This window comes from Eptatretus burgeri, chromosome 8 (genome assembly GCF_056783735.1).
Source record: "Eptatretus burgeri isolate ZD-2024b chromosome 8, Ebu_testis_v1, whole genome shotgun sequence".
Taxonomy (NCBI): domain Eukaryota; kingdom Metazoa; phylum Chordata; class Myxini; order Myxiniformes; family Myxinidae; genus Eptatretus; species Eptatretus burgeri.
Window position 1 is genome coordinate 8,458,237 of NC_140968.1, and position 23,099 is coordinate 8,481,335.

Consider the following 23,099-nt stretch of genomic DNA (forward strand, 5'->3'; position numbering starts at 1 on the left):
GGAAGAGTCCAACATGCACTGGGAGGTTAACGGGACTGGTCAAGGACACAATGTGAATCCAACAAACATTAATGTCCATTTCTTACCGAAAGAGCAACGGGAATAGGTCCGCGGAACGCTGCGCACACAAACAGGAAGGCACCGTTAATTCAAAAATGAGAGGCACGACCTTACAAACACACCAAAAACAGTTACAAACATGGCGCGACAGTATCTCCACGCCTCAACACTCATGTCCGATTGTCCGTCGCTCTGCCAAAGGTTAGACCGTCCTTGTGTTTGAATTAACCGATCTGTACGTTTCCCAACCTTAACCGAACCCAGTACCTGCAGAGCCGAGCAGCCGCATGGCTGAGAAAGACGCCATTGCAAGCCTTCTTCTTCTTCTTCTTCTTCTTCTTCTTCTTCTTCTTCTTCTTCTTCTTATTCTTATTCTTATTCTTCTTCTTCTTCTTATTCTTATTCTTCTTCTTCTTCTTATTCTTCTTCTTCTTCTTATTCTTATTCTTCTTCTTCTTCTTCTTCTTCTTCTTCTTCTTATTCTTCTTATTCTTCTTATTCTTCTTATTCTTCTTATTCTTATTCTTATTCTTCTTCCTCCTCTTCTTATTCTTATTCTTCTTCCTCCTTATTCTTCTTATCCTTCTTCTTCTTCCTCTTCTCCTCCTCCTCCTCCTCCTCCTCCTCCTCCTCCACCTCCACCTTCTTCATCTTCTTCTTCTTCTTCCTCCTCTTCTTCTTATTCTTCTTCCTCCTTATTCTTCTTATCCTCCTTATTCTTCTTCTTCCCCTTCCCCTTCTCCTTCTCCTTCTCCTTCTCCTTCTCCTTCTACTTCTTCTTCCTCCTCCTCCTCCTCCTCCTCCTCCTCTTCCTCTTCTTCTTCTTCTTCTTCTTCCATTTTCTTCACGCGGCGGCCTGTTTCAGCATTATCTTGTAAAACAAGTAATCTATAATCATGTACATTTTTCTCCACATTGATAATTAGTTCGGCGAAATGCGACCCGGAAACGATGAAAATGTTAACGGACATTATCAGACTAAAAAAATTGAGTTATCGGAAGTTAACTGGTCCGATAACGATAAATGGAAGTTAACTTCCGATAATATTCCGATAAAAAAGTTAACTTCGATAATTATCTGTTATCGGATTATCGCTTTTGTGCCCAACACTGCAACCTGGGCATGAGAAAATGCGCCCGAACCGCGCCAAACCGTCAAATCTCACGCAATCGTGCGTGATTTGGAACAGATGAAAACAGACAAAATGGCCGCCGCAGAATTACCGGTGATTTCTACGGATTTTTTGTGGACAAAAACAGTAGTTCTACTTGAGAAAACTAGTAGAGAAGCTAGTACAAATTGTACAAAATAACAGGAATCACCGGTGATTCGCCAGCCGGGCAGGTAAGGCAGTATTGTGCACCCGCCCAGCACAAAAGTTAGGCGCCATTGGCGGCCGTTAATTTGCACCCCTGTTATCCTTCTCCGCCCCCTCCCCCGCGCCTGACATGACTAATCCCCCGTGCTCTCACAACCGCAGGTAGGAGGGAGTAGTTTATGTTCCGTGATTCAGGACGGGAGGGCTCTTCTTCCTCTTCACAGAAGAGGGGGAGGGACTTCTCCAATGTTTCGTGATCGCTCCCTAACTATTGAATTGAATAACAGCGCAACTAATCGATTTCTAAACATTTAAACAATGGAAGGTGAGCTATCTCAGGAACAAGCACTTATCGACATAACTGACTAAAGGAACCTGTATGTTGTGTGCAATCGAATTCCAAATTCGTAACGATATATTCAGGATATATATATATATATATATATATATATATATATATATATATATATATATATATATATATATATATATATATATATATATGATTCGCAAGATAGCCCTTATTGTCGGGTTTTCCGTGTGTGTGCGTCCGTCCGTGGGCCCCGTCTGTAAGTGGAATCGTTAAGTGCCTTGTTCATTGTTCGTGAACATTTTTTATTCGTGATAACTCTGCGCTTTGTCTCCCCTCCACGATTATTGTCATAAATAAACCCCTGTTAAATGTACCAACTCGTTTTCTGTGCTTTCTCCCATTGGCCTGGCAGGGTGTATATTGAGAATTAGTAAGGCCGTTTGGGCCGGTAAATTGTTCATTTGGTCTGGTGCGGCTTTGGTAGCTTCCGCTCGGTTACGGCGGACCCGAGTCGGTAAGGCCTAAGTCACATTTGCTTTATGGCTTGGATACGGCGGCTGTACCCCCCCACCCCCCCTGAATTCACAAACTTGCGGTGGCCGCAGAGTTTCTGAGGTGGCCTCAGGGTGGGCCTTCACCGTCTGGCTATCTTTTACTGGCCGTAGGGGCACCGTGGATTTAAAAAGTTAAACTTTTTTTAAATTTCTACGTTTGCCGTAGCGATTTGACAAGCCAAGCTATGATGTAGATGTGTTCCACATTGACCGTACATTGGGCGTACGGGGTCTTGCGTTATCCGTGTGGCTGCCGTAGGCTCTTATCAATGAAAAACGAATTTTGCCCGAAAACCGAATACATTTTCAAAAACCGAACACAACGTACAAACATTCATGTTTGTTCAGGTGCATCTCCCCCACCTGTTTGACCCCCCGCATCTTCGCGCTTTGTTCATCCAGTTCGTCGGTGGAAGTACTCGTGAAAGCATCTCTCATGTGTCGATCGCTACTTTACCTCGTGTTTTCAACTTAATTTGTGCTTTTTTTTACTCATCTTGTGTTTTAATTGATAACAAAAAAGCAATCCGATCACGTGGTGTGACGGACTTTCGGGCAAGGATTTTTTTCCCACAGAAAAACCAGTTGTAATTTGGAATATCCACGATTATCTCTGCCCGATGTGTTTGATGAAAGTGATTGTGGTTCTGGGGTCATCATGTTTGATGAGCTGCCATGGGGGCAGCGCTCGCAGAGTATGCGAGCGATCGGAACCCAGGCCGGAGCTCGAGCCTGTGTTTGACCAGTGGATGTGGTGATTGTACCAGTTTACATACAATACACCACCACCGAAGGTCATTTGCTCATCTTATTTTACCTTAAACATGGGGAATTTCAGTTGAAAGTGTTATGACCCTCCACCGGCCGAGTAAGATGACAGTCAGATGAGGATCCTCGAATTACACGTTTTATTTCTGAAGACCACACACATGCAGAATGTGGCGCAATGGCCCTTCAGTCAGGTGCCTCTGGACCACATTGAGATTATGCTTGAAAACCATATATATATATATATATATATATATATATATATATATATATGTATATATCTATATATATTCACACAAAAGCAGAGCTGGGTGTGGACTAAAAGTGTGTGCTAAGGGATAAAGAAATAAATGTGGCAGTGGGCTTCTTTCCCCCCTTCCTTAGGGCCCTAGGGGGAGTTGAATCGGTCAATACTCAGATTCGCAACCCAACATTTCATCTTGCAAACTAATGACTTTCTCAACCTCCTACACCTACACATGTTGATAGCAAAGGCGAACCTCTTGTGATGAATAAGAACAAGAATGTGTGGGATATCAGCATACACAGTTGTCCCAAGGACATGCTGTTGTGCAACTGCAGAGCCATAAAGGGTTATCAAAGACATCGTGAAAACAGCATGATACATTTAAAGCAAGGTTCGAATCCTGACAACTGATTAATATACAACTATTGATGATTGATTAGATATTCTACTATGGCTCAAATGTGACCACCCAGCATATCATCATTCCTCTCAGTCACTCCTTGGTCATATTTGACCATACCCAGCCATATCTCATACTCACCAACCGAGTGGACCCCTATTTGGTTCCTGTAGCAGCTACCGCTCGGCCCCCGCACCTGCCAAACGGGATTTGAAAATGCCGTGGATAGCCATCAACATTCCCGAAATGAGAAGTCCCCAACTGCCGGTGGTTCAGGCAAGCTTCTGTTGCCTTCTTGTCCTGCCTACTGCCACACTTCTCCCATTTAAGCTGTAGTATATAATTTTATGTTCAGTCCACGCCATATTAAAATGCAATACTGTTTTATGTAAGCAGCAATTGTAATACTATCGTTTCGCCAATTCTACATTAGCAAGTAGCAAAAGTAACACTCAAGGCATGGGTGTAAGCAAGTTCAGCGCAGGAGTCACATCTTGCGCTGGAAGGCAAAACAACACGCACTCTCTCCTGGGTTAGTCATCTGTTTTAACAAAGAGGAATGGTTGTAGACCTTGGCCTCGGTCCACGTGTATGATGTCTAACTGGGGTCCCACCTGAAGGCCCTGGTCGTCTCCCTCCCCAGTACTGGCCGAATCGTCCTCATCAGAGAGTTCGCTGTTAATTATTATAATGGCCTGGGTGAGGGGTGATGCTGCACAGCATTTCTTTAGACAAATTGTAAGAAGTTCAAGTAGAAATACTCCAAAAATTACCACCACGATGATTAGCAGTGCTGACCCTATGAGGCGCAACAACCAACCTCCCCAGTCCCTGAAGATACCGGCCATGTCATCTCCTCCACCCCCATGGGAGAGGGGAGTTGCCCCAAGTCTTGTGGTTCTGGGGCGCATCTCAATCTGGTCACCATTCTTTCTAACTCCCCTTCACTCTGTCCTTCACTAACTGCCATTGAGACGTGTGGTGTTAGTCCTTCTCTGTGCTTCATTAGGTCGCGTTCTTCGGCGATTAGTTCCACCTCTCCCGCCGCTCCCTCCTTGCCGATCCATAGATTAGTTGTCATCATAATAGACAGTACATTGCAAAGGCAATTCCACTCCTTTCAAATCGATGTCATTGCTAAAGCAACCATTCCTCTTACCTTTAATTCCGCTTATGCTTCCCAAATCCAATGAATTTATCCTGACAGAGGCTCATATAAAGACAGCAGACATGCTTTTCTGTCCGCTTCCATACAAAAAGCTCGACCCCGACAGGCAGAGAATCGAAACGCTCCCTCGTCAAGGCCCGCGATGGCTGCGTGTTCAAACTGCACGAGCTCCGCCCGTAATTTTTCCCAAAAACACCTCTATCCTGATAAGTGCGTAACCTGCCAAACGTCCTTGTCCTGGTTTTTGGATGTCTGACATGTAAACAAGGACGTGTGTCCAAGAGCCACGTCCTAAAGGTTTTGGCTTCACCAGAAGAATAATAATAATAAGAAGAACAACGCGGAGCTCTCTTAGAGCCAGCGTTCGCCACACAAGGCGCGGATAAAAAAATAAACCCACTTGAAATAAAATCCGTTCCTTGTTCAAAACAAACAAAGCATTTAAATCCCGCTTTCAATCCTTCGCACCTCGGTCCCACGTCTCTCCGCCTCCAAAACTGTTGTACAAATCCATCCCTCCTGTTGACCATTTTTAACTCGCAGTGTATTACAAGTACGGTGTTCTCACCTGCAGGCATCTCCCTGCAGCGAATTCATCCCACCTTCATCCAAGTGATTTTTCTTCTCCGGTGTCAACAAGCACACGAAGTACCCACTAAACACAGGCCGGCGAGCAATCGCCGGCACGCCACCCTCCTCTTATCAACACCAAAACAGCTCTGCAAGAGCCACAATCACCACGCTGGGCCAGGCAGAAGTGACTTTTTTTTCTCCCTTTTTCCGGTCACGAAGCCCAATCAACAACAACAACAACAACAACAACAACCGGAACCAACATATATTACAGCCTTGTTTCAAAGTATTGTCGCTTCCTTGTACCGATAGCACGTGCACTCGCTCGGAAACACAAAAATCGAGCGATCCTTTGAAACGTCAACGTTAATGTCCTTATTAATTAATTTTACCACAAAGCTGTCTCTTTAAAATCTAGTTTGTCCACCATTTTCAAGATCAGCCGCCTCGAGAAATTCTTGTACATTGCTCGACAAGCAGGCACGTTCACAGCAGGGTGTTAATTGCGCTTTCAAGCTTGACAAAGCGCGCCTGGCCCATGCGTGATTACGCCATCACGCACTCGCATGAGCATTGCGTCTCATCAGCGCGTCGGTTTTTACGATCAAAATCACGTAACAAATATTTTACGACATCTCAAATACGTTCGTTTTTAATCGGAATTTTACAGAATCCTATAAAGGGCGTCCCCAACCCTTGTAAAATGTGCTAATTCATCTCGTAAACCCTCATGATAAGCTGTCCTTCGACGGGACAATTCCCTGCTTCCGTCGCACCTGTTAAATCCTACGGCGCGTCACGTGACTTGCAAAACCCCATAAATCTCAGTTTTTCTTCAGATTTTCGACAATCAAGTATTAAACACGTGAAATGACACCAAAAATGAAACCAGAATTTAAAATTAACTTTACAACGAACCCGTAACGTCAATTGAAGCGAAAATCTCAAATTCCCACTTTAATTAATATTATTTTATCAGTCATAAATAACACCATGATATCCAGCCATTCACGAACAATCTTTATATTCCCTATCGAGCTTACACACACACACACACACACACACACACACACACACACACACACACACACACACACACACACACACACACACACACACACACACACCTCGGTAAAACACTCTCAATGACATTCGCCCATCACTATGAATTAGCAGCACGTGCAGAATCGGTCATCATCGTCCTGCTTCCGGATTTGGTGTGCGCAATTCACCTCCTCCAAAGTCTTCACGTTTAAGATGACGACCAATCATTATCTCTATACAAACATACAAGTTGCTCCACACATACAAGTTCCAGGTTGGAACACTCAACTTTCGTCTAACACAAACTCAACCTTCCCAATCACATTGTATTCACCTCCTCGCTCGTTTACCTTGTGTACGTCCTGTCTCAGCTTGTGACTCCATTAGCCAAGCTGCTAACGCCCTCCAGGGTGTTCCATTCTGTCTCAAGCATCCCACTCTGCCCTCCGTCAACACAGAGCTGACGGTGTGTAATATCTTTGGATCTTAGGACCCGGTTAGCGAGAAGGGATCCTGTCTTCCCGCTGTCCATGTTATCCTGCCCTGTACTCCCTTTATCTTTGTTCCTTTGGGTAACTCTGTGTTCTTTGGAGAGTTATTCCCCATTGTATGTTCTTACCTTATCAAACGCCTGATAGCTTTAAATCGCTTCTCCTTTTACTTCGGGACCGAAATCCCTTTCAATCAACCGCCTTAAGCCTCAAATCCCAATGAAGGCCTCTAACCTTCCCTCTATATGGTACAGGATTCCAACCTGTTCCCTCCTTATTTCACATGGATACCTTTATCCTCTATCCTTCCAGGTCCCAACAACACCGCCTGACAGCCCTCCCTTTGTGCTCTTCAGACAAACCGCATTCGAATCACCTCATATATTTTGCCGTTACAGTTCTTGATCCAAGCAGATCCTGGAGCTGCGTCCGGCGGGGCACTGCCCACCAAGTGTACAGTTTTCACCTAACTCGGGCTCCCTGTCTTAGGTGCCCTATACGTGCAATTTCCACGTACCTTTAAGCTGAACCCTTGCGATTGCTGTACACCAAGTGGAGTCCCGCCGTCCACACCGCCAGCATCAGTCGAATCCCATCCTCGTCGCCAAATGTTATGACTCTCCACCTGGCCGAGTAAGATGACGGAGTCAGATGAGGATCTTCGAATTACACGTTTTATTTCTGAAGACCACACGCATGCGGAATGTGGCGCAACGACCCTTCAGTCAGGTGCCTCCGGACCACATTGAGATTATGCTACAAAAGCAGAACTGGGTGTGGACTAAAAGTGTGTGCTAAGGGATAAAGAAATAAAGAAATAAATGTGGCATTGGGCTTCTTTCCCCCCTCCCTCGGGGCCCTAGGGGGAGTTGAATCGGTCAATCCTCAGATTCGCAACCCAACAGTTCATCTTGCAAACTAATGACTTTCTTAACCTCCTACACTGACACATGTTGATAGCAAAGGCGAACCTCTTGTGATGAATAAGAACAGGAATGTGTGGGATATCAGCATACACAATTCTCCCAAGGACATGCTGTTGTGCAGCTGCAGAGCCATAAAGGGTTATCAAAGACATAGTGAAAACACCATGATACATTTAAAGCAAGATTTTAAAGCAAGGTTCGAATCCCGACAACTGATTAATATACAACTATTGACTATTGATTAGATATTCTACTGTGGCTCAAATGTGACCACCCAGCATATCATCATTCCTCTCAGAAAGTGTCTTGAAATGGGTTGTCTTGGGGTCCAGGAACGAATTAAATTCGGATTCTGGGGGCACCACTGTACTGGTATATTCCGAACTGTTATATTTTTATTTCAGTAAAAAAGGACTGGTATATATACCCACTCGTTACCATCCGTCTGGCCGCACGTTCGCCTTCGAGCCCCCCTGCGGTCGCCTTGTGAGCACCTTGAGGCTACCTTGCGTCTGCCTTGAAAATTCTATGGCCGCCGCAGGGACGCCCTAAGGTAGTGTTTCCCAAACTATGGGTCGTGACCCAAACGTGGATCGTGAAGGGTCCAAGAATGGGTCGCGAGGACCCCGGCAAAATATTTTTTTTAAAAATAAATCAAGTGGGTAAAAGGCAATCGCACAAATGCCACATCGTAGGACAGTGCCGTTTGGTACCGTTCCACTCGATAATTCAGCCCGCGGTGCAGCGACACTTCCGTTTCTACCTACTCTTGCTGTTCAGTACCGTTCAGTACTTTGTACCCGCCCAAAACGGTTTTCTGCAGGCCAATCATTTCGCCAGCTCGCCTTTCCAATTACTCGCTCTCTCTGCAACCGAAGTAATTTTGTGAGGTGACGAACTCAGTCCGGTCACTTCACATTGTCTGACCGACAAGTCGAGATGCTGTTTTGTGTGATCTGCCTTGCTGGCTGGACTGCGCAGCACAGTTTTCTGCTCCACATTGCGTTGCGTGTTTTGTGTCAGTTCGCCTTGACACTGACTCCACTGACTGATCTCGTCGCCTATTTCGTTTTGCAGGATGGCAAAGCGTTCCTACAAGCAAGCATTTTTGGATGTGGGCTTCACTTCTATCAGTGATCGTGGTTCTGTGAAGCCACAATGTGTGTTGTGCTTCGAAGTGCTGTCCAACGAATCGCTGAAGGAAAACAAACTGAGGAGGCATCTGGCGACGGAGCACGTCAACAAGAATCGTGACTTTTTCCAGCGCCGAGAAGCGGCTCTGAAGCGGAGCCGATTTGAGCCGGCGACGAATCCAGCGCTTTTGGCCGCCAAGCAAGCGACGCTGGCATTCTACCTCGTCACGCAGCGCATCGCAAGGAAGATGAAGCCGCACACGATCGGCGAACAGCTCGTCAAGCCCGCAGCCATGGACATGGCCAGACTCGTCTGCAGTGACTACGCGGCCAAGAAAATGCAGTCCATCTCGCTATCTGACAACACGATTCGCAGCCGCATCATCGACCTTTCGCTAGATATAAAGGACCAGGTGGTGGCCCGCATGAAGAAGGCGGGAAAAATGGAGCTACCAACTCGATGAGTCGACGGATGTCGGAAACAACGCCCAGCTCATGATTTTCGGGAGGTACGAGGGTGAGACGGACCTCGAGGAAGAATTTTTATTCTGCACGCCAATGAAAATGATGACAACTGGTGCCGATATCTTCAACGTCGTGGACAACTTCCAACAAGAAGAAGGCCTGAGCTGGGAAAACTGTCAGCCTGTGCACCGACGGCGCTCCCGCGATGCTTGGTGTTCGACAGGGATTCACTGCGCGACTCAAGCAAGTCAATCCGAACGTCGGAATTTTCCACTGCCTTTTGCATCGCGAGAACCTTGCTGCGCAACATCTGTCGCTGGATCTTTCAGCAGTGATGCAGGAAGTTGTCTTCGTTGTCAACTTTGTCAAAGCCAGCGCCGTGAACAATCGCCTGTTCGAGAAGATGTGTGTTGACTTCGGGTCTGAATTCCAACATCTCCTCTTCTACTCCAGTGTGAGATGGCTCTCCCGCGGCAAGGTCCTGCATCGTGTAGTGGAGCTATGACAAGAGCTGCAGATATTCCTCAACGAGAAGAACCATTGCCATGCCATCCGGTTCCACGAGAAGCCCTGGATGCTCAAAGTCTGCTTCCTCAACGACGTCTTCGCCACAGTGAACGAACTGAACACATCCATGCAAGGCATGGATCAAAACATCATCACGCTCTCCGAGAAACTGTCGGCCTTCAAGGAAAAGCTGCTGCTCTGGAAGGGGAAACTGGAGCGCGGAAGAACAGCGGTGTTTCCGTCATTGAATGAGTACTTGGAGGAGTGGGAGAACGACGAGATTTGGAGATGCGATCAAGCCCATTCTGGTGAACCATTTGGAGAACCTGATCACGGAGTTTGATCACTACATCCCGGACAGAGATCTGGCGTCCCAGCACTGGATCAGGAATCCGTTCCAGGCTAAGGTTGACGACCTGTCTGAGGATGTCCATTAGGGTGTTTCATATTGCAACTTTTTTGCGCTAGTCAAGTTGGCTACCGGTCGTAGTTTTCCAATATGGATAAAAACCCCACTCGCCGATTTTTGGAATTTTCCTCCCAAAAATGGCCGCCGGCGGCCATTTCTTCCAAGATGGTGGCCTTTTTCGCGTTTTAACACAGAAATCAACTCCTACACCTGCTAGAATACGTTAATGTTACTTGATATGTGTATGTTTGTTGATGATTATGATTGCTATGTCTGCTAGCAGTCTAGGACGAGATATTAGTCATCCAATATGGTGGAAAAATTCAAAATGGCGTCCAAGATGGCCGATTCTTGGCCACTGGAAAGTTGTTCCCTCCGATGTGGTTTCTAATATGTCTAGTTATAGGTTTTTGGGTGTGCTGAATTCGTTTTTATGCTCTAAAATGCAGTATATCTGTCAGATACGTCTGCGGGGGTCATGCTATTGCGTTAAGAAGTAGTTCTTGCTAGTCCGAAGAAGAATTTTGAATATTCTCGCCCTCGTTGATAACAGAAAATAACAAATATTCGAAGGTCAAACATGTATTTATTTAACATGTACAGTATATACACGAATTACTAGTATACTAATGCCATAATGAATGTTCGAATATGAATTCATGTATGCGTGCCTATCAGCCTCGATAATCAATAATATTGGCCATGGCATGGCATACATGGCTGTCGCGACATTTCAAATTAAAATTTCCATAGTTCAAAAACATCAATGTTCACACTTCGCTTCATATAGTTATTTACATTTTCTGAAGAGTGGATTTCGTGTATCCAGAATAATTCTGCCTGTGCCACTCAACCACTTGAAGCAAAGCTTGCCTATGCTGTTCATCCCTCATTTTGTCTATAAAATCCGAAATCAACTTAATTCCACACTCTGCAAGGTAGTTAACTACGTGAACATTGTGCACATGGTTTGCGAATTTTTGGAAACCATCACTTTCTGGCCATGTGCTTGCAGGCTCACACATCCATTCTACATCGAGTAAATCATATAGTTCAAGAAGATTGAATAACCGCCACGAGTCGTCATCTATGAAACTGCTGAGACACAGGTCACGACTCTCATTCTCATCCACAGCCGGAAATTTTGTCTTTCCTGAGCTAAGTTTATCATGAGGTAGTTGAGGTGTCTGATGCAACAGTTTTGCCATCATTTCTCGCTAATCTGTGGGCACGTTGGAATCGGTAAGAGCGAAAATTACCAATTGCGGTGTCAAATACCATAGGTGTCGATTCGACTAGTAATTTGTGTATATACTGTACATGTTAAATAAATACATGTTTGGCCTTCCACTATTTAATTGTTATTTTCTGATATCAATGAGGGCGAAAATATTCAAAATTCTTCTTCGGACTTGCAAGAACTACTTCTCAACGCGAGAGCATGACCCCCGCAGACGACTCTGTAACAGATATACTGCGTTTTAGAGCATAAAACGAATTCAGCACACCCAAAAACCTATAACTAGACATATTAGAACCTACATCGGAGGGAACAACTTTCCAGTGGCCAAAAATCGGTCATCTTGGACGCAATTTTGGATTTTTCCGCCATATAGGATGCCTAATATCAAGTCCCCGACTGCGAGCAGACATAGCAATCATAATCTTCTACAAACATACACATATCAAGTAACATTAACGTATTTTAGCAGGTGTAGGAGTCGATTTCTGTGTCAAAACGCGAAAAAGGCGCCATTTTGGAAAAAATACCGCCGGCGGCCATTTTTGGGAGGAAAATTCTAAAAATCGGCTAGTGGGGTTTTTATCCATATTGGAAAGCTAAGACGGGTGGCCAACTTGACTAGCGCAAAAAAGTTGCAATATGAAACACCCTAATGTCCATGGACTGCAGGAAGAGTTCATCGAGCTGCATCACACGAGTTCCATCGACAACTCTACGCCAAAGCGTCACTTGGAGAGTTCTGGACTGCGGTCAAGAATGAAGCCCATAATCGGCGCCGAAGTCATGAATGTTCTGCTCCCGTTTGCGACCACTTATCTGTGCGAGCAAGGCTTTTCGGCGCTGACCGTCATCAAAACCAAGGCGTGCAATCGCCTCAACCCCGGCCACGACATGCGCTTTGCGCTCAGCAAGATCGAGCCCCGCATCGAAGGCATCATGCAGACGAAGCTGCAATTACACCTCTCACTCTAATATATATGTATGAGCGCTGGTTGTCTGATTTTATTATGATATTATGTTTCGTGGAAAAAGACGCTGATTGAAGCTTGGGTCGCGATATTTTCAGCACACCCGGATTTGGGTCGCGCTCAAAAAAGTTTGGGAAACACTGCCCTAAGGTCACCGTACGACATCAAATTAAAGACCGTACGGCACCCCCACGTGTTTGGTCTCCACAATTTCTAAATACGCCGTGCGGCTTCCCGAAAAATAACAACGTATGTGACTGCTACATTGTGTGACCGTGGAAATACTGTGGCCGCCCAATAATTGCTAGTGGCCGTAGATTTTGTAGACCCTACGGCCGCCACGGCAAATGTGTCTTAGGCCTAAATGCGACTCGGTTCGGACAAAGCCGGTCGAGGGTGTGGTTTTCCCCGGTAGTTAGACGACTTGGGTACTTCGGTATATTGAAATTAGGCAATTAACCCGACCCCACGCCTTCAAAATATTGGCAACAACGGTCCGCGAAGGGACCTGTGACCTTTTGGACTTATCCGAGAGTCACGACCGAAATTGCGGGTGTTTGGTGGGAAACGACTGCTCCACCTGGTGGTCGTTTATCGCGACCGAACCCCGCTCCACAACAATACAACCACATCCACCAACCAGTTTACAACGACTTCCAGTGTCCACCGTCTAATTTGCTGTTTAACTAGAGACCACGTGGCTTTCTGAATGGGGAGCGTGACCTCAGCAATGCACCAATCTTATCTTGAGTAGATCTTGATTAGGGCGGCCGAGCATTTATCGCTGGTGCATGCCGACTATGACAGGTTAATTGGTTTGGAAACCAATTAACGTCCCTCCCTCCAAGATAGACCTCCCAGTCTATCTTGGTTCAGACAATGCTGGATCAATGGAAGGAAAGGACAAGCATGGACAAGTTGTAATGTTAACAAGGAAAATAAATAAATTGACTGAAGAACTTTTTATTTCTTTGTGGGGAAAATAAGTAAATTCAAATCGATCAAAATAATCTCGAGCAAATAAAGAATTAAACAGGCATTAATGGAAAAACAAAGAGCAGATGCTTCTCACTGAACGATTAACCATGAGACGAGTACTCAGCAGATCATTCAGTGGGGAAAGAAATCCCGTCTCGCTTACCAAGGGAGGAGTCGTCTTGCGTCAAACAAAATGTCCAGAAATGTGTGTGCATGCCTTCGTCCGTTGCCAGCGCCCTGCCTTACCGTGCACCCACCCACAAACAGGCTTGAACACAGATCGTCGTCACCCCCAGGAACGATGGATGCCAATAATCAGGTACGCCAAGAGCAGGTCTTGAGCAGAACCAGCATTAATGGTCAAAGCGTCACCCGCCATCAGGAGCCACCAGGAGTCACAACTAACGGACAGCTGTAAGGAGCTGTGAGACGTTGAGGCGCTGTGAGAAGCTGATAGGCGCTGAGGTGTTGTGAGGATCTGGTAGGTGCTGAAGCTGTCGCCAGCTCGCCAACCGTCTGATTGGAGGTGAAAATATCCATCACTGTTCTATCCCTAAGAGAGGATGATTCCATGTCTCTGTTATCATCTGAGCTCAAGCGTTTGGACATCAGTATTGCAGCACTCTCTGAGGTTCGGAGACCGGATTGTGGCGAGATCATGGCGGGTGGTTACACCTACTATTGGTCCGGTCACTCTGATGGTTACCATGCCCAAGGAGTTGCTGTAGCTGTGTCCAATAAGCTGACTCCAATGATAATTGAGGTAACACCGGTCAAAGAGCGTGTTATGAGACTAAGTATTCATCACTCCTTGGGTGTCATTTCCCTGTTGTCTACATATGCTCCGACTGAGGCGAGTGATCTCACCATGAAGGACGCATTCTGTGCCACGCTCGAGTCTGTGGTTGATCAGTGCCCCAGGTGAGACACGCTTCTTGTCTTGGGGGATTTCAATGCATCGACTGGAACTGATAGGGTGGGTTATGAGACGTGTGTTCTGTTGTGAAGTTTATGAGGTCTCCATGGGTCTGGAACTGTGATCCAGAACAGCACATCGTTCCTTGACTTTGCAAGAAGTCATGGACTTCAGGTGGCTGGTTCATGGTTTCAGGGCCCACAAGCTCATCGCTGGACTTGGTGTTACAACGCTGGTGGTGTGGGAAAGGAGATTAAACGTGTGCTGGAGGATGATCCAGAACTGCAGGGTCTACTGGAGTGCTCACTTCCTCAATACTGACCACTGGCTTGTTGTTGCAACTCTAAAGTTGCACCTCCAATCCAGGAGAATGGTACCATCCCAGCCGAGGCTGGATATTGGCAAGCTCACGGATGAGAGGGCAGCTGAGGAGTTTGCGAAGAGACTGAGTGGAGATTTGGGGGGTCTGGGTGCTTTGAGAGATCCTGAAGAATTGTGGAGAGCCTTCAAGACCACCGTCCTTGATGTTGTCGGTGGATGTCTTGGAAGTAACTGCGGGGCGAAAAATAATGTTTTCTCTCAAGGGACACTAGATACCATTGAACAGAGTCGCAATGCCAGGCTGAATGGCAGAGCTCAACTGTTCAGGGAGCTGAGACGTAAAACTGAACGTGCGCTAAGGGTGGGCAAGGAGGCCTACGTGCAAGTTATCTGTGAGGGGAAGAGGATCACCTGTGGTCAAATGATTCTCATGCTGCTTCCAGGGGAATATGTGCATTGCGTTCATCCAAGCCCATCCATTGGTGTACTGCAGTGAGAGCGGAGGGTGGTTGGCTCTTGAGAGAGGAGTCCGAAGTGAAGGCCCGTTGGACCAGTTACTTTGAGCGGTTGTTTCCAGGTTGATCCACCAGCTGTCGCGTTGCATGTCAGAGGTGTTACAATCCCTTCTTCTTCTCGCGCATGGCAGCTTGGCTGCCGGGGTAGCAATCATTTCTTGTAAGCGAGACTGTGTCGCTGATGCAGTCCCTCCACCAGTACACACTGGTACTCATTTCACTGACTTCGGAAGGATGACAGTGAGTCAACCCCCCTGGTGAATTAATTCAGCGCCCAACGAGGCTTGAACTCAAGATCCTGGGATCCCAAGCCGCCACCTTAACCACAAAGCCAACACCAGGCTTGTTACAATCCCTACTGCTGACCCTCCAATCAACTGTGGTCCACCTTCATTTGTGGAAACACAGGGTGCGGTGAACCGGTTTAAATGGGGTAAAGCTCCAGCGATCTGTGGCATTCATGCTAAACTTCTCAAGGCTGGTGGAAATGCCACACTCGTGTCATTGCATGCAGTTTTGTGCTCTGCTTGGAACACAAGGATCATCCAAATTGACTCCAGAGAGGGGCAAGGCTTCTCTTCCAAAGGGATGAGTGATCGCCAAGACTGCAACTACAGAGGGGTGGCTCTGCTCTCAGTGCCGGGCAAGGTATTTGCTCGGATAATTCTTGATAGGGTTCGCCACCATCTGCTTGAGCACCAGCATCCAGAGCAGTCAGGCTTTCCACCAATGAGATCAACGATTGACCGTATCCTTGCTCTTCGAGTCTCACCGAACGCAGACGAGAGTTTCGGTAGGGGCTTCTTGCAGCCTTTGTTGATTTCTGCAACTCGTTTGATTCAGCAAATCGGGATGCTCTGTGGAGGATTCTTGGTCTTCGTGGGTGCCACCAATCTGATCGATCTGATGTCTGAACTTGACTCTGGTACTGAGAGTGATGTGAGATGTGCTGGTACCATCTCTGACTTATTGGAGTTCGTCAGGGGTGTGTCCTGGCCCCCACACTTTTCAGCACTTGTATGGACTGGATTCTGGGGAGGATGTCTGAGAAATCAAGCTGCAGTGCATCATTTGGGAATGTCAAGATCTCTGACCTTGATTTCGCAAATGTTACAGTCATCTTAGCAGAGACTGGAGATCCTCTTGGGGGCCCTCGAGGTGCTGAATGAGGAGTCGGAGATGCTGTTAGTTTGGTTTTCCTGGTCAAAACTAAGATCCAGGCTTTCAGTGACATCTTGGATGCTGCTGTCCTGTTTGTAGTAAGGATGTTGACGTCGTGGAGAGATTCACTTACCTTGGCAGTGATATTCATGTCTCTGCAGGCTGTGATCCAGAGGTAACCAGACGTCTGGATCGGGCCTGGAGAGTCATGGATTCACTGGATCATGGGGTGTGGCGATGCCGGTATCTGTGCGGGAGGAAGGAAATCTGCGTCTGCAGGTCCTTGTTGCTTCCAGTCTTGCTCTATGGATATGAGACTTCGACTCTGACCACGGATCTGAGACGGAGACCCCATGATGGTGCCAGGTCTCTTTGTAGAATCCTTGGCGATAGCTGGTCGAACTTTGTGTCCAACGAGTGGTTGCTGAGCGAGGCTCAAATGCGATTTGTTACCTGCATAGTCCGTGAGCGTCAGCTGCCGCTGTATGGACATGCAGCTCGTTTTCCTGACGCTGATCCTGCTCACCAGATTATCTCAGCGAGGGAGTCTCGTGAGTGGAGGAGGCCAATGGGCCGACCGCGTGCCTCGTTGCAGCAGGTTGATCGGCATCTCAAGGAGATGGGGATTGGCCAGGCATCTGCCTGGGGGATGGCCAGACGGAGGCCCCTGCAATACCGATGGAAAGTGGACGCAGCGACGCGATTCTCTGGTGCATGCTCCCATACCTAACCTGACCTGACTAAAGGCAGTTATTTCCATAAATGCATGTTGAGAATAAACCCATCCCCTTGTGTGGTGGGAATCAAACTCTTTGATGTGTTGGAGGAGGGTAGATTTGAGGTTCCCTTTCTTTCTTTTGTTATAACCTCTTCCTCTTTACAACACGTTCATGACGTATGATTGTGCATCAGTTTTCAGTTTTGCATGAGCGGTATTCACCATTCTTGCACGAGATAAGATAATCCTTCACCCAACGGATACTTGTCGGTTCCCTTTCCATCAAGACACATTGGCTTGGAAATACACGATGTATTTACACATTTTATTTTGGTTATCATTTTCACATTGGACTTGCAGGCCATTTGAGTCATCACACCGCAATATTTTGCTGGGCAGTTCATTCTGACGGTCAAACACGGCTGTGGTCTTGGATCATTCACCTCAAGTCCCACCTTTTTCCATCGTTGATCGACATCCTGTTCAGCAGCTCCCTGGATGCTGACTCTTCTTTGTGTCTGGCTGAACAAAGAGGTGATAATTACCGTTGACGTTGTGGGCGCTTCGTGTTTCTGCTCAGTGTTCTGGCGGATGGTGATTTCTGGTGTTCGTCCAGCAATCCCGAACATGGCATCGTGAGCCAGGCTTTTGTTAATTGTGAGTTTCATCTTGTTTGGTCAGGAGAGAATGACCGCAAGAATGGACGGTTGGAGGTCACGTGCAGTGATGTGCCAATAGGCGTGTGCTGTATTTGGCTGAAGTCGTGCTTGAGGCTCCGCCCACACTGGTCACCCATAAAACCACAGCAGGTCTGCCTTGTTGGCAGTTGGTGCGATATCCTGCTGATGGTTGGGAACAGCAGCAACGGTAGTTAGTGACAGTTGGACTGGTGCTGCTGATTCTGCTCGGTACCTGGTTCTTGACTCTTGGTTCGTGGTGGTGACCACGTGACTTTGATTAGTGTTCAAGCCTGTTTGTGGGTGGGTGCATGGCGAGGCAAGGCGCTGGCAGCAGAAACGAGCCAAGCTGTGGAGAGCTCATTTGGAGAGGAAGACCAAGCCACACTCACACATTTTGGGTTATTTTAGGAGACGCACAACGACTTCTGCCTTGGTAAGTCGAGACCAGATTTCTTTTTTCCCCCTTATTGGTCTGATGGGGACCAATTTCTCGTGTTTCATTGTTTAAGGCCCTGTCACACCTTGACTATTTAGCCAGTGTATGCCGACGTATGAAATTTTTTTTTCGAAAACGCTCGCACATGTCGAATACGTTATGGGAAAGTTTTTTTTGTACGTTAAGAGCCCGCTGAAGCACGCTGGCATACGTCGTAGTTTGCCGAGCTCTTCGACAATTTTAAGCATGCTTAAAATTTTCCGACGTATGACTCACACGTTCCTCAAACGCTGGCCATAAGTTGTAGGCACGTGATGCGATCGTTGACACACCTCAAGGCACGTTATGCGATCGTTGACACGTCGACACATGTTATTTGTAAGTTACTCATAAGTCGAAACACGTCGACGTAATGTTTAGCGTACCCGAAACTTATTTCTAACCTATGTGTAACATATCTCCAACGCATATTGACGTTTGTAGACGTCTTTGATTGACGTCTTCCGGACGACCACAGAACTTACTGAACATGTTTCTAACTTACAGCTACCGTATCATGGCGTATTGGCAGCGTTAAGGGGAATTGGTATATAACAAGGACAACTGTGTCCAAGAGCCACGTCCTAAAGGTTTTGTCTTTCCCAGGAGAAGAACAAGAAGAGGAAGAAGAATTTAAAATAAAATTAAATTTAAAAAAACAACAATAACTTCCGATATTCCATCACGTCACGTCCGTCATTGACGATCTTCGCGCATGACGAGAAAATAGTGTATTTACGAAATTACAATATATTAAATGGAATAATCTTTCAATAGTAACGTGAACTTTTCGAAACTTAAAAGCAAATGTCCGAATATATTTAAAAGTTCATGAGAGACTAAAAAAAATTTTTTTAAAACAACAACTTCCGCTATTTCGTCACATGCCTTGACCGAGCCAATAGCGAGACTCGTCCTGGACGATTGTCGTTCATGACGAGAAAATTGTGTATTTACGAAATTATTACACATTAAATGGAATAATCTTTAAATAGTAACGTGAACTTTTCGCAACTTTAAAGCAAATGTCCGAATATATTTAAAAGTTCATGATAGACGCTCTCAAAAGGCACCCTCAATGTGAGGATGTGTACATGTGCTTCGTATTTAAGGAGATCCGGATCCTGTATGTAAAAGAGCCGAGTCATAAAGGTTTTGTTTTCACAAGAAGAAGAAGAACGCCGAGCTCGCGGCTAAAAATGGGATTCACAGGAGAACCCGTCAGTGTTCCAGGCTCCATGGTTTTTTTGTTTTGTTTTTTTCCTTCGGCATGACTGTGATGTTGATACTTTGATGTCTCGTGCGGTTATGATTTAAATTGTTGAGCGGCAGCCTATTAATTATATTATATTATAACCGCACTCGAAATCGAAGTGTCAACATCACCGTCATGCCGAAGAAGAAGAAGGAAGGAAGGAAAAAAAAAGCCATGCAGTCTGGAACACTGACTGGGGTTCCTCCTGTGAACCCCATTTTTAGCCGCGAGCTCGGCGTTCCTCTTCATCTTCTTGTAATTAGTAACTTACAAGTAACGTGTGTCAACGATCGCATAACGTGCCTACCACTTATGGCCAGGGTATGCTGAACATGTGAGTCATACGCTGGCATACGTCGGAAAATTTTAAGCATGCTTAAAATTTGTCGACGAGCTCGGCATACTATGACGTATGCCAGCGTGCTTCAGCGTGCACTTCACGTATACAAAACTTACCCATAACGTATTCGACGTGTGCCAGCATTTTAGACAAATTTTTCAAAGTAAAATTCAAAGTAAAATGGACAAAGTTAAATCGTCAAAGTGTGACGGTGATGTTAACACTTCGATTTCGAGTGCGGTTATGATTTAAATCGTTGAGCGGCAGCCTATTAATAGCCTACGCCACGTGATCGTCGGCGATACGTGCCGCACGCTATGCATATGTTATCTATCGTTAGGCATAAATTGTGAACGCCGACAACACGCTAAGCATTCGTTGGTATAAGTTATCTCGAAGTTATCGAAACGTTCCGTGTCCATTACTAATACGTTATGCATACGTCCCACTCGTTATGAATATGCCCAAACCTGAAAAACATCAATAGTTCAGCGTACGCCAGCGTTTTACATACATTTTGATAAGTTGCCATATGCTGACTAAATCTTCAAGGTGTGACAGGGCCTTAAGTAAGGCAATGTGATAGGCATCTACTCTTTGTCCATTTTACTTTGAATACTTGTTGAAATTCCATATTTGTTTGAAATTATTTTGTTGATTGAGCATTTGATTTGAATTCATCCATTTCATTGACAAGGAAATAAAAAGTCCTTCACTTTATTTATTTTTCTAAATAATAAATTCCTTGTTGATGTTTCAACCTGTCCATGATTGTCATTTCCTTCCATTGATCCAGCATTGGCTGAACCTTGATAGACTGGGTGATGAAAATTTCCAAACTAATGAACCTGTCAGTCAACGTGCACCAGCGGTGAATGCTCGGCCGCATTTCCTAAGATCGAATCAGGATAGGATTGTTGCTTCGCTGAGGGCACGTTCCCCTGGCAGGCTACAAAAATTATATGGTGGACACTTGAACTTGTGGTTAGCTGATTGCCATTCGTGGTTGTAATGCAATACACCGCACCACAAAGTGAATTGTAAGCGGTGGCCAGAGGTCCGGTTCTCCTTAGGAGAAATTAGGATTAACCCCCTCATTATGCACTCGGTACCCGTGGCTGGAACAATATATCTATATATATAAAGTTGAAAGTGTGTCTGTTTGTGTGTGTGTGTTTGTGTGTTTGTCTGTGACCGATGCACGCGAAAAGTACTGGACTGATCCTCACCAAACTTCACATGCTAACAGAACATGTACCCAGGAGTGTCCCGATGTAAAAGAATTGTACTTCCAACTTCCGATTTCCGAATTATGACGTCATCACCTGATTTTTTTAACGTTAATTTTTCAATTTCAGCCGATTGACATGGGGCCAACGCCATATACAATATATCTAACATATGATTTTAAGTTTTTGTTTGTCTGTTTGTTTGTGTGTCTGCACACGCTAATCTCCTGAAAGATGAAAGATAGGAGCTAACCACTGAAACAAAAAATGTCGTGATGGGCCCCAGGAAGGTTATAGGCTATGTGGCAAGGCCCCTCGGCGGGGGGGGGGGGGGGAGAGGGGTGTGTCTCCCCCTCACCAATCCCCTTAGCCTATGACTGCCATGACCCAATCGGGAACTGATACTATGCTCGCATCGGACATATGTTTAGAAGATTAAATTCATTCAAAAAGAACCCGGGCAGCGCTGGGTGCATTCAGCTCGTGTGTGTATATATATATATATATATATATATATATATATATATATATATATATACATATATATATATATATATATATATATATATATATATATATATATATATGTATATATATATATATACATATATATATATACATATATATATATATACATATATATATATACATATATACAGTCATTCGCCGCTTAACGACGTTCCCGGCAACGATATAACGTTCGCGGCAACGGCAACGTTCGCATATACGACAGATCTGCCAGCTCTGGAAATAAAAAATAAAAAATATGAAAAAAAAAATTAACTGAAAAATTCCTATCGTCGAGTGATGCAGCCTCGTATAAAAATAGCACATACAATTATGTTCACTGTACAGTGCATAATACTTCATAATGATAAACGACAGTGTGGCCCTGTTATAATGCGATCGTTGAGGTCCATAAAATGTCATCGCGAAAAAAACAGGATCGTGCTAAATCGGGATTCAAGGAAATCGGCTTTCAAACTGAACCAATTTTGCACGTTTACCTTCGAGCAAGTAAATTACCTTTGAATTGAAGAATTCCGCGAATAAATCGTTGTTCTTAGTCAACATTAAAACGGAAATTTATTTGTAGTGTAGCTTTTTATGTTGTTAAAGCAATCGCACTGTTCCGAAAATATATACCACAATTGACAGGTGCTCGTTTCTTCATTTTTAAATTATAACATCAATGCAATGATTTCGTATTTATAAAATCCAAACGCTAATTATTCACCTTTCTATAATCGATGCGAGAGGAGATTGTAAGCTGCTGCTAACAACACCGATGGCCGTCATGAACAACACAAAGGTAAATCTAACGTGTCTTCCGTCTCTCATGGATTTGTGTTACAATTGCCGACAGTATTCAGTACAGTAACATGCTGTACAGGTTTGTATCCGAGGAGCATGAGGCTACACCATATAGCCTAGGTGTCGAGGTTTGTGTAAGTACGATGTTCGAAAACAAAAACGAAAAAAAAATGATGTTCGCACTACGACGACGTCGCTAAATGACGCGTTTCTCAGAACATAACCCCGTCGTTAAGTGGCGCATGACTATGTATATATATATATATATATATATGTATTTTCTCATTGTAAACAACTCGTTTATCTCCTGTAATGGTGGACGCATTATTGAGTCTCATTCTCACAGTGGAAGTGACGTCCATTGCATGCGACCTCTTGACGGGATTTATATGTGGCAGTGTTTTAAACTTCATGTCCTTCATTATTTTCAGGTGATGTTTATCCTTTAAATGTGGAATCCAGAGGACACAATAGTTCATCTGACTCAGAAACTTTAACATGTGCTCCTGTAAATGATGATTCAGATGTTCATTTGACAAATGGCAGTCCTGTTTGTTCTGCAACAGGTGAGCAGAAACGTATAAAATTCACCGAAACTCTTTTGAATTA

General features: G+C 45.2%; 1 protein-coding gene across 2 annotated transcripts in view; it reads left to right on the plus strand.

Annotated features, from left to right (window-relative positions):
• The window catches only part of LOC147021045 (uncharacterized), an 85,990-nt gene that overhangs the window by 54,794 nt on the left and 8,097 nt on the right, over positions 1-23,099 (plus strand). For both annotated transcript variants that reach the window (XM_085893563.1, XM_085893564.1), the window contains exon 3: positions 22,922-23,056. In XM_085893563.1, coding sequence (XP_085749689.1) covers positions 22,922-23,056 — 135 coding nt within the window. The remainder of the gene's footprint in view (positions 1-22,921; positions 23,057-23,099) is intronic.